General features: G+C 35.3%; 1 protein-coding gene across 4 annotated transcripts in view; it reads right to left on the reverse strand.

Moving 5' to 3' along the window:
* Positions 1-6,259: 6,259 nt before the first annotated feature.
* The window catches only part of DDHD1 (DDHD domain containing 1), a 146,218-nt gene continuing 139,615 nt past the window's right edge, over positions 6,260-12,862 (reverse strand). For all 4 annotated transcript variants that reach the window (XM_043983522.1, XM_043983520.1, XM_043983519.1 and 1 more), the window contains one exon: positions 6,260-8,664. In XM_043983522.1, the coding sequence (XP_043839457.1) occupies positions 8,483-8,664 (182 nt within the window). In that variant the 3' untranslated portion in view covers positions 6,260-8,482. The remainder of the gene's footprint in view (positions 8,665-12,862) is intronic.

Below are 12,862 nucleotides of genomic sequence, written 5' to 3' on the forward strand. Positions count from 1 at the left end.
ATTTCTGATGGTTTTGCTATTGGCATGGTCAGTTATGCTGATAGTTTTCCTAATATTGAATTAGCTCTGCATTCCTGGTATAAATCCTACCTGGTTATATTGTATAATTCTTGTGATACATTACTGTAATCTTTTTGCTAGTATTTTATTTAAAACTTTTGCATCAGTATTCATTAGCAAGATTGGTCTATAATTTTTTCTGTTTTGGCTCTTCCTGGTTTGGGTAGCAACACCATATTTGTCTCATGAAAGGAACTGGGTAGGACTCCACTTATTTTCTCAAATAATTTATATAATATTGGGACTGTTCTTTAAATGTTTGGTAGAATTCACTTTTAAATCCATCTTGTCCCTGGGGATTTTTTCTTAGAAGTTAACTGATGGGGGCAGCTAGGTGGCACAGTGTATAGAGCACTGGCCCTGGAGTCAGGAGGACCTGAGTTAAAATCTGGCCTCAGACACTTGACACTTATAGCTACTTAGCTATGTGGCCCTGGGCAAGTCACTTAACCCTCATTGCCCTGCAAGAAAAAAAAAGTTCATTGATGGCTTGTTCAAATTTTTTTTTTTGAAAGTGGGCTTATATATTTTATTTCTTCTTCTACTAGTCTGCATAATTTATTTTTGTAGATATTCATCCATTTCATTTAGATTCTCAAATTTATTGGCATATAATTGGGCAAAATAGTTCCTACCAATTGTCTGAATTTCCTCTTTACTGGTGGTGAGTTCACCCCTTTCATTTTTTTTTTTTTTTAGTGAGGCAATTGGGGTTAAGTGACTTGCCCAGGGTCACACAGCTAGTAAGTGTTAAGTGTCTGAGGCCGGATTTGAACTCAGGTTCTCCTGACTCCAGGGCCGGTGCTCTATCCACTGCGCCACCTAGCTGCCCCACACCCCTTTCATTTTTGTTTTGTTTTGGTTTTTTGTTTTTTTTGGCAGGGCAATGGGGGTTACGTGACTTGCCCAGGGTCACACAGCTAGTAATTGTCAAGTGTCTGAGGCCGGATTTGAACTCAGGTACTCCTGAATCCAGGGCCGGTGCTTATCCACTGTGCCACCTAGCCGCCCCACCCCTTTCATTTTTGATACTAGTAATTTGGTTTTCTTTTTTGGTTAAATTAACCAATGGTTTATCTATTTTTTTAAAAATAAAATCAGCTTCTGGTTTTATTTATTCAATGATTTTCTTCCTTTAAATTTTATTAATCTCTCCTTTGACTGTCAGGATTTCCAATTTGGTGTTTAATTGGGGATTTTAAATGTTTATTTTCTAGTTTTTTTTTTTTGTTGTTGTTGTTGTATGCCCAATTCATCACTCTGCCTTTTCTCTATTTTATTGATGTAAGCAGTTGGGGCTATGTTTTCTCCTAAGTAGCACTTTGGCTGCATCCCATAATTTTTTTTTTTTTGGTGAGGCAATTGGGGTTAAGTGACTTGCCCAGGGTCACACAGCTAGTAAGTGTTAAGTGTCTGAGGTTGGATTTGAACTTAGGTACTCCTGAATCCAGGGCCCATGCTCTATCCACTGCGCAACCTAGCTGCCCCCATCCCATAAATTTTGATATGTTGTCTTATCATTATCATTTTCTTTAATGAAATAATTTCTATGATTTTTCTTTGATCCACTTATTTTTTAGGGTCAGATTATTTAATTCCCAATTGATTTTTAATCTATCTTTCAATTGCCCATTACTGAATGCAATTTATATTGCATTATGATCTACAAAGGATGTGTATACTATTTCTGCTTTTCTGCACCTGGTTGTGTGGTTTTTATGCTCTAACAGTCAGTTTTTGTGTAGGTCCCATGTACTGCTGAGAAGAAGATATATTTCTTTCTATTCCCATTCAATTTTCTCCTGAGATATATCATATAAAACTGTTCCAGAATTTTATTCATTTCCTTAACTTCTTTCTTGTTTATTTTTTGGTTAGATTTATCTAGTTCTGGGGGGGGGGGAAGGTTAAGGTCCCCCACTAGTATGGTTTTATTATCTATTTCCTCCTGTAACTCATTCAACTTCTTAAAAAATTTAGATGCTATACCATTTGGTGCATATATGGTTAACTATCGCTATGACTTCATTGTCTATGGTACCATTTAGTAAGATATAGTTTACTTCTTTCTCTAAATCTATTTTTGTTTTTGCTATTTTTGTCCCATCAGTGCCACCTTATAACCATACTGTCTACTTACAAATATTATCTTGTCATATAGAAATATAAAGTTTAACCTGACTGAATTTCTTACATTTTTTCTTTGTTTCTTTTTTTTCTTTTATGTTTCCTTTGAGTCTTGTATTTGGAGGTCAAATTTTTTATTCAACTCTAGCCTTTTAATCAGAAATGCTTGAAAGTCTTCTATTTCATTAAATATCCCCCTGAAAAATTATATTCAATTTTGCTGGGTAGGTTATTCTTGGTTGTAAACCTTCCTTCCAATATGTTATATTCCAAGCCTTATGATTCTTTGATGTATAATTGCCAAATTCTGTGTAATTCTAACTGTAGCTCCACAATATTTGACTTGTTTCTTTTTAGCTGCTTACAATACTTTCTCCTTGATCTGTGAGCTTTGAAATTTGGTTATGATGTTCCTGGAAATTCTCCTTTTGGGATGTCATTCAGATGGTGATCAGTGAATTCTTTTCATTTTTGTCTTTCCCTCTGGTTCTAATTTATCAGGGCAGTTTTCTTTGATAATTTCTTGAAAGATATTGTCCAGGCTTTTTTTTTTTTTTTTTTTGGATCATGGCTTTTAGGTAGTCCAATTATTATCTTTCCTGGATCTATTTTCTAGGTCAAAATTTCACATTTTCTTCTTCTTCTTTTGCTTTTGTTTTATTGTATCTTGATGTCTTATACAGTCATTAGTTTCCATTTTTTCAATTCTAATTTTTTTTTTTTGGGTGAGGCAATTGGGGTTAAGTGACTTGCCCAGGGTCACACAACTAGTAAGTGTTAAGTGTCTGAGGCCGGATTTGAACTCAAGTCCTCCTGAATCCAGGGCCGGTGCTCTATCTACTGCGCTACCTAGCTGCCCCTCAATTCTAATTTTTAAAGAATTATTTTCTTCAGTAACCCTTTGTACTTCCTCTTCCATCTGACTAATTCTGTTTTTTTGGGAGTTATTTTCCCTAGTAAATTGTTGTATATCTTTCCCCATTCTATTGACTCCTTTTTGATGATTCTCTTACATTATTCTCATTACTTTCCCCAATTTTTCTTCTACTTCTCTAATTTGCTTTTTTTAAAAAAACAGGCACTATATTTTATTTTTCTTTTCTTTTTTCCTTTTAATTTTTCTCAATTACATATAAAAATATTTTTGAGTTCCAAATTTTTCTCCCACCCTCCCTTTCCTCCCCCTTCCTGAGGTCAGCAAGCAATTTGATATGGGTTATACATTACTATCATGTTAAACATATTTCCCTGATGAAGGTCCATTCATCTGGTCTAGTTGTGACTACAAGTGAGTATGTTGGACCAAATTCCTCATTTTGTTTAAAGGGGTTGTAGCATTCTGTAACATATCGCAATAGGTGCTGAATGGATCTCTTTCTTTGGATATGCTGTTAGTTGGCTGAATATTTAAAGTTACCACTTGGCACTTTTTTTTTTTAAAGCCATGAAAAGATGGTGTGTATAAGTAGGTTGTAAAATATTCCTAACAATAACATATCATAAGCAATAATAAAGCATGTGCCAGGTACTATGCTAAGTGCTGGGGATAGAAAGAAAGCCAAAACGTTCACTTTTTTCAAGGATCTCCTAGTCTAATGGTGAACAGATGCAAACAACTATTTACAAATAAGATAGACAAGATAAATTGGAAGTGATAGGGGGAAGCCTAATGGCATTAAAAGGGGTTAGGAAAAGCTTCTTTCAGAAGGTAGGATTTTTAGCTGAGATCTGAAGGGAGTTAAGAAAGCTAGGGAGAGAAGATGAATTCCAGGAATGGGGAATAGTCAATGAAAATGCAAGGAATTGGGAGATGGAGTGACTTGCAGGAAGAATAGCAAGGAGGCCAGATTGCAGAGTACGTGGAGGTGTAACAAAACTGTAAAGGGGAGGGGATAGGTTTTGAAGGTCTTTGAAAGCCAAACAGAGGATTTTATATTTCACCCTGGAGGTGATATAAGCTACTGGAGATAATTGAAAAGGTTACATGGGTTAGACCTGAGCTTTAGGAAAATCAGTTTAACAGCTGGGTAGAATATGGACTGAAGTGGGAAGAGATGTGAGGCAGGGAGATGAAGGTTATTGTAGTAGTCCCAGCATGAAGTTTGGAGGGCCTGGACCAAGGTGATGACAAGTGGTATAAGAGAGAAAGGGACTTTTACCCAGGGTTTTAGGCACAGGAAGTGAGTGGAGGATTGGTGTACTGCTGCTTGCAACTGAAAGCAAGAGAATTTGCAGAATGTGTGTATAGAGTAGAGGTGGGGAGGGGAAGATGAGAGCAAAACAAGTTCAGATAAATAGTAGGGATGGACTGGATATAGGTAGAGGTGAAGAACAGTTGAGCCTAGCAAAGATACTGAGACCAGATTGTCTTGAATTAGTTGGTAGCTTTAGCTAGTGAGAGCAAGCAGAGTACAGTCTACAATCTTTCTCTCCATGTTTCCCTGGAAAGCTGCACTAGGGGAAGTTTCTGCTTACTTTATTTGTCCCATCACCTTTCTTTTCTGTCCTTCTCTGACCAGAAGGTAGGAGGGAAATAAATCAACCTAGAGGCAATATTACTGTAACAGCGTGCATTATGTTAATGTCTAGATGTATTTTTTTGATACTAACAAATAACATGGCAATTAATAGTGAATCATCAATAGTGAATCATCAAATACTTCTGAGAATTTGGAAGACCGTGATTGAGGTGGGAAGTATTGTCATGGGAAAAATGGTAAGGGAGGAGGGGATCCTTAAACTAACTGGAGACTAAGAGGACAAGACCAAAAGGAGTGAGAGTTCTGAATTATTATTTTGGGGGGGCCCCTGTAATTTCTGAGGATATTCTAAAACATACCTACTAGATTGCCTATGAACCTGAGAGAGAGCAGGAGATGAACCTGAATGGATGTGGGGATATCAAGCATATCCTTTAGCTCTGTAGCCTTGCATCTACCTCTATATCCCATCATATTCATATATCCCTATAGAGAAAAGGGAAAAAAATATAACTTTAGTTATCACTGTAACCAAATATTTCATCTAGCATGATAAAAAAAGCTGAGTTAATAGGGATATAAAACCTGAATGGAAGTAAGCTGCATGTCTCAGGGGAACCATAGTATTCCACTGCTAGTTGCTTTTGAGAAATGCACAATTAAAAACCAAGAGGCAAAAGAATTCCACAAACTCTCAAAGAAAAATATGACAATTCTGGATTATTACCATGACACTCTGAGGATTAGAAATATGTATTTCTTTCCTCTCATGGGAATTCTCCAAAAAGGCACAAAATCAATCCATATTTCTGGAGATTAAGCACAGATGATACTGAAAATGAGTATTACAAAAGAAAAGTATGCTATAACACAGAAAATAAAGAAAGTCCAAAAAGGAGTTAGACATTGCTTTGTTCGCTGCTAAAATGGTGAGAAACAATGTTCAAAAGATTCTAAATTTCCTGTATGAAAAATATTTAACATTTTGAACATTAATTAGAGGGAGGAAAGAAAGCATAAATGAATGAAACTCCTCCATCCAAAAGCAAAGGTAAAGAAAAAGCTCATGTTTTTCCCACTATAATCTACAAGGGGAATATTTCTTTTCTTTTCTTTTTGTTTCAGGGTTTTAAACAAAAAATTTTTTTTTTGGCAGGGCAATGAGGGTTGAGTGACTTGCCCAGGGTCACACAGCTAGTAAGTGTCTGAGGCCATCTCTGAACTCAGGTCCTCCTGAATCCAGGGCTGGTGCTTTATCCACTGCGTCACCTAGCTGCCTCTGGGAATATTTCTTTTTTGAGGGGAAAAAAAAAATTTGAACTTTTCTCCAGTGATTTTTTTTAACTAATTAAAAAAAAATCCCTGTTAGGAAACCCATGACAGGGTAAAGGTTCTAGTTGGTGTCCAATATAAGCAAAGAAAATATAAGCTTCCTAAGCCTCTCCATGGAAGAAGAGCTTATAAAAATTAAGTAGGATTTACAATTAAGATTTATAAACACAGAAAAACTCAACGACAATTTACTTTAACTGAAATAGCTTAGCAAGTAACTATATTTTACAGGTTAAAAACAAAAAAATAATAAAAATTAATTTTAGAGAAATGGTTAAAATATTCTTTAATGGCACAATTTCCAAACAAGATGTTTCTCCACTTCAATAGCTTTGGGGAAACTATAAGATGGAATTATCTGAACAGTACCCAGGATAATCACCATAGAATAACATAAAACAACAAATAAATTTATGGCCAATTTCATAGCTGCCCAAATAAGGATAAAAAAATGTTACCCATTAACTGACAGCTAAAGCAAACCTGAACTACACATACTGTGTGTTACTTGAGTATGTACAGGTACATCCCATGAACACATGCAGAGATATAGAAACAAATACAGTCCTATTAAATCAAAACTGTAATGTCTATCAGTACACATAATCCTTTCATATTAAAAAGAAAAGAAGCTTATGGTGGTTAGAAGGTCTTTTTTAAAGATAAAACAGAATAAACAACCTGATCTTTCTCATGTACAGAACCCCAAAGCATCAAAGCAGCTGAACTTCATGTGACTTTCTTGATAAGGAACAAAACAAAATAAGACAAACCTCTTCAGAGGAATGTTTTCCTTTCATTGTAAAAACATCAAATCAAATGTACATTATAGTCTTTCACTCTTTCTTCAGGTAAAAAGAATGCTTCACATTCCAAATATGAAGAAAAACACTAAAAACAGTTCAGGCTACGAATGATTCAGTCGGTTGTTTGAGATATGTTTGTTTTTCCTGAGAACTGAATTGGGCCCAAAGAAATAAACAGGCAAAGGAAATGACCCGAGTTCATGAGAATTTCTAGACTTGAAAGAGAACTGCTTTTGCACTGCTAGGATCTCATTAATAGCTTTTTTACAGCAAAGGTTTCTGAGTTGAATCAAATGCTAGGTAATATGGTCTCATTTTTTTTGAACCTTCAAATAATTGGTTTACTTTATTTATATAAATTTATGGAAAGGCCAGAACAGAAAATATGACTCACATTTGTACGCATGTAGATGAGTGTGTATGTGTGTGTGTGTGATGCTATGGAAGGTAAGGCAGAAAGATTCTTTTCTGGCAATTCTCTTTTAAACACCCCATTCTCATGTGACGGATTTACAATGGAATAGGGTTGCGTGGCTATTTTTGTGTAAACTGAATTGTAAATTTGTATATAAATGATAAATTATTATCATTTGCAGACCTCTAACAGGTTAGAAATCAGAATATGAACTAATCTTGCTAATAAAACAGAAGAGAGAAATTTGGCTGCAATCTATTTTCTAATTTGTTATGTAATCTGGTTCAAGGCACTTAAAAACATCTTGGTGCCTCAGTTAACTCATCTGGAAAATAAGAACAATTTTCATTTATTTACCTCTGGGAACTATTGAGGATTACTGAATGGCTTTTAAAGTACTTTGAGCTCCCCAAATGAAAAGCACTGTGGAAACTTTTTTTTTTAACTTATAGCTTTTAACAAATTATTTTTTAAAAGTTCTCTCATGCTACATATATAACCTTAAAGAATCTGAGAATTTTTCAGAGAACCTGAACTAGAATATTTGAATGAAGCTACAGAGTTTTTTTAATGAAAAAAAAAAAACAACCTGGAAATTTGCCACAGTGTTTATATATTCATCTGAAGAGTAAAAATGTATTTTTTTTCTGGAAAAAAAACTGTAGAAAAGAAATGTGCTGCTTAAATTATGCTCAATGAAGTTTTTTTTCTTAAGTAATGCCTCAAACATTAGAATAAAATAGAAGTAATAAATTATAAATACAGTAGTTAGACATTTGTTTCTTTTTAAGCATTAGTTATTATCTAAGTTAAATTCAACAAAATCTAAATATGTAGAGTAGCCTCAATGCTACTGTGGAAAACATAGATTTTAATTTAAAATACCCCTTTTTGTTTTTTACTCTTACATAAAATAAACAAGATCTTGCACTTTTAGGTGCATAGATTTAGTTTAACTAATTGGATTCCACTGGATAATTAATCTTTATACTTAAATAAACATAATAGTTTTGATTGTTACCATAGTGGCCTCTCAAATCTTCCTTATCAACCCTTCCTTACCGATGATTTTTGTGTGAAAATTTGAAATTAACTTATTTTGGTCAGGACTGAATATTTTTAAAAAATAAGGTGCTTTTTAAATACAAATATTTTTTGCTCCAAATAAAATTGAAACATACTTAAACCTGAAACCTCCTTGTCTTAAACATATTGAATTTTAACAAGCATCAATTCTGTGCCATTAAAGTTCCTTCAAAAGTTCAGATTGGATCTAACTTTGGCTTTGCATCATTGTCTTGTTCATGTTTGTACATGAAAGTTAAAAGAAAAAGGGCAATATCCAAGGATGACCAATATGCAGTATGTGATGTTACAGCTGACCAGTATCGGCTTTCCACAAGGCCTTCTCTGAGTTCAAAGTCAATCCTGTGATCCAGTTCCACTAGGAAAAAAAAAAGTAAAAGTCACAATTTTACGAAATAGATCTTATTAAATAAATAGCAAAAGAAAATAAAGTAGCTAATTGAAGTGGATCTTAAAACTTTTAATTTGAGGTTTCTATATTTCTCTCCCATCCCCACATACCCAAAGAAAATGAAAAAAAAAAAAACAACCACGAAAAATTTCATACTGTTAAAATGAGCAAGGTATCTTTTTCTTAGTCAACAGAAAATGATAGAGGAGAATGCAACAAAAACTACTGCAAATTCACTTGAAATGAATAATGGGTGGAATAGTGAAATAAATATGAGAGCAGGCATGAGGCTCAGACAGAAACTTTGCTCATTATTCTATTTGTCAGCTGATTGTTTATTGCCCAGTCAAATTTCCATCTTTAATTCTGATTTGGACAGATGCTTAAACTGAGGCTTTATGAGAATTCAATTAGTCAAGGCTTATTACACTTGTAAAATCCTTGAGAGGGGGACTCTTTTATACTGTCTTTCTAATTTACTTTTTTTTGGGGGGGGGCAGGGCAATGAAGGTTAAGTGACTTGCCCAGGGTCACACAGCTAGTAAGTGTCAAGTGTCTGAAGCTGGATTTGAACTCAAGTCCTCCTGAATCCAGGGCCAGTGCTTTATCCACTGTGCCACCTAGCTGCCCCTATACTGTCTTTCTAACATCAAGATATAGAACAATGCCTGGCACAAAGTAGACAACTTAGTAATTGTTTATTCATTGATTTAATAAAACTTCATGGAAGGAAAACTTGGCTAATGGAATTCTGGTCTTTAGCACCTCTTTCTGATTTGTACAATATATATATATATATTTTAGTGAGGCAATTGGGGTTAAGTGACTTGCCCAGGGTCACACAGCTAGTAAGTGTCAAGTGTCTGAGGCCGGATTTGAACTCAGGTCCTCCTGACTCCAGGGCCGGTGCTCTATCCACTGTGCCACCTAGCTGCCCCCAATATTTTTAAAAGATCAATAATAACAAAAACTCAGACTATCCAACCAATTCAATTTTGTTCTTGGTTTAGAGCTGTAAAACATGTTTTTAAAAAACCCCACAAAGTGGTAGAGACTACGAAGGAAAAGCGTGAAATTTTGAGAAAAGCATTGGCTTTGCTTCACACTAGAAGTTTAGTAGTGCATCTGAGAAAGTAAAGTTTATGTAGATGCTAAGTTACAGCCTGGTCATCATTAAATTTTTGCTTCAAAATTCAATGAACAGTTTTGGAAAAATATGTGATGTGCTATGAATGGTTTATCTAATATATATCTACACACTTATTTATGATGTGATTAAGCCACCTTATGATTTTACATTTTATCTTTTGTTTCTTTTCAGGGATAGGGAGCTAGGAAGGCATATGACTCATAGGTCAGTAGCTTAAAAAGCAGGAAATATTACCACAACCTTTTAAGATGACATCAATATGAACATAAAAGAGCAGCATTTTTTTTTTCTAGAGGATATCTGTATGTAAAAAACCAGACCAAGTACTTCGAGACTAGGGTCTATCTTTAAATCTTTGATTTGCCTACTATTAGTGGAGTTGTGATCTGATCCAATCATTCTGGAAAGCAATGTGGAACTATGACCAAAGGGCTACCACTGCTAGGTTTAGATCCCAAAGACATCTCCCTGCAAAAAGACCTACTTGTACAAAAATATTTATAGCAGCTCTTTTTGTGGTGGCTAAGAATTAGAAATCAAAGGAATGCCTATCAATTGGGGAATGGCTAAAAAAAAAAAACCTGTGGTATATGATGGCGATGCGATATTATTGTGCTATAAGAAATGACAAGCAGGATGATTTCAGAAAGGCCTGGAAAGACTTGTATGAACTGATATATAGTGAAGTGAGCAGAACCAAGAAAGCATGCACAATGACAGCACTATTGTTTGATGAAGAAATGTGAAAAACTTAACTATTCTTAGCAATACAATGATCCAAGACAATCCCAAAGGAGTAATGATGAAGCATAACTATCCACCTCCAAATAAAGAACTGATATTGACTGAACACAGACTGAAGCATGCTATTTTTTTACTTTCATTTTTTTCCTTTATTCAAGTTTTCATTTTTACAAAATGACTAATAAGGTAATGATTTACATAACTGCACATGTATAACCTATATCTGATTACCACCTCAGGGAGGAGGAGGGAGGGATAAAAGTTGGAACTCAAAACTTTAAATAAAAATGTTTATTATTTAAAAAATTATGAATCTGTGATTTGCTTCTGCCTAAGTAAAACCAAGAAGTTCTCAAGGTGTAATATATTTAAACAGTATAAATTCACATATAGGAATGTGAGGTTCTGTGAGGCTAGTTTTTCCTCAATCTTTATCATTTTCTTGGAAATAAATATGCTTTAGGAAAACAAAAAGGGAAGGTCAATAAAAAAAAGGGAGAGTGGATGATGTGTGCACACCAAACCAATTAATAAAAACAGAGGGCTAGACAAAGTGCACCACTGGGGTAAGTGGGAGGAAACAAAAGATGGAATGAGAAGCTGGAGATACAGGAGATTCATCAATGAAATCTTAGTAAGGAAAAACATTGCTTTAGGAATTCTCATTTTAAAATCTCACTTGTACAATGTATCTTTCCAATTCCCTAAACTTTGGGTTTAAGTATTTCCATTTTACTGTTAATGAAAGGGATTTTTTTTTGCCCTTACTTTAAGTTTTATTTAACTTTACCTCGCTCTTATAACCCCTCTTGTCTAACTATGCTGTCTTGCTTTAATTATCATGTATCACGGATTTCCTTCAAAGCATTGTTAGTAACTTTTGGGCTAACTTTTCCAGGATGTCATCACCAAAGGAGAAATCAGATAGGGAACCAGAATGGATATGTTTGCACCTAGATAACTATTTCTTGTTGTTCAGCACCATCATTAAAAAGTCCATGCTCTGGCTGCCAATCAATCAATATTCATTCATTCATTCATTCATTCTTGCTGGGCAATGAGGGTTAAGTGACTTGCCCAGGGTCACACAGCTAGTAAGTGTCTGAGGCTGATTTGGACTCAGGTCCTCCTGAATCCAAGGATGGTGCTTTATCCCCCGCACCACCTAGCTGCCCCTCAATCAATGTTTATTAAGTGTCTACTATATGCCAAGAACAGAGGATACAAACAACAACAAAAACCAGTCCCTGCCCTCAAGGAGCCTATAATCAAATGGCAAAGTCACAATAGGAAACTGAAAAGTGGGGGACAGAGAAGGATGAGATTGTACTTAATGAAGAGGCATAGTGGGAAGTCAGAACAGCCTCAAACTAGTGCAGCCCAGTGAAAAATGGGATGCTGAGCTGAGCTCTCTTCTCAGTCAAATTATGGGGGAGGTCTTGACCTGAATATATTAGCATGGATATGAAGTAAATGGGATCCCTGAACTTACACTGCAGTGCCTATAAGCCTCGAGATACATCATATAGCAATGCTTTTTGCTACAAGTTCTGTGGTTACAATAGTATAAATGGGGAGACAGAGAGCTAGCAGAAAATCCTTTTTTGCCTGTCATTGTTCTGTGTATTAAAACTCATCACTGGGAGACAGCTAAGTTGTGTAGTGGATAGAGCACTGGCACTGGAGTCAGAAAGATATGAGTTCAAATCCTGTCTCAGGCACTAGCTGTGTGATAACATTATTTACAATTTACACAGGTTTGTCTCAGCTTCATCAACTGTAAAATAGGGGTAATAATAGCACTTATCTCCCAGGGTTGTGAGGGTCAAATGAGATTAATATCTGTAACGTGTTTAGTACAGTGCCTAGAACATAGTAGGAACTAAATAAATTCTACTGTTATTATTGTTGTTGTTAGTAAGAATGGATTAATGATCTTAAAAGACAGCTAGGTGGTCTGGCAGATAGAGGGTGTGAGACTGGAATCAGAAAGATCTGAGTTCAAATTTGGCTTTAGATAGTTAGTAGCTGTGTGATCCTGGGCAAGTCACTTAACCCTGTTTGCCTCAGTTTCCTCATCTGTAAAATGAGCTGGAGAAGGAAATGGCAAATCACCACAGTATCTTTGCCAAGAAAACCCCAAATAGAGTCATGAAGAATCTGACATGACTGGAAACTGCAACGATAATGATCTTAAGCAGAGAGACTTTTTTTGTTTGTTTTTTGGTGAGGCAATTGGGGTTAAGTGACTTGCCCAGGGCCACACAGTTC

Source organism: Dromiciops gliroides, chromosome 2 (genome assembly GCF_019393635.1).
Source record: "Dromiciops gliroides isolate mDroGli1 chromosome 2, mDroGli1.pri, whole genome shotgun sequence".
NCBI lineage: Eukaryota > Metazoa > Chordata > Mammalia > Microbiotheria > Microbiotheriidae > Dromiciops > Dromiciops gliroides.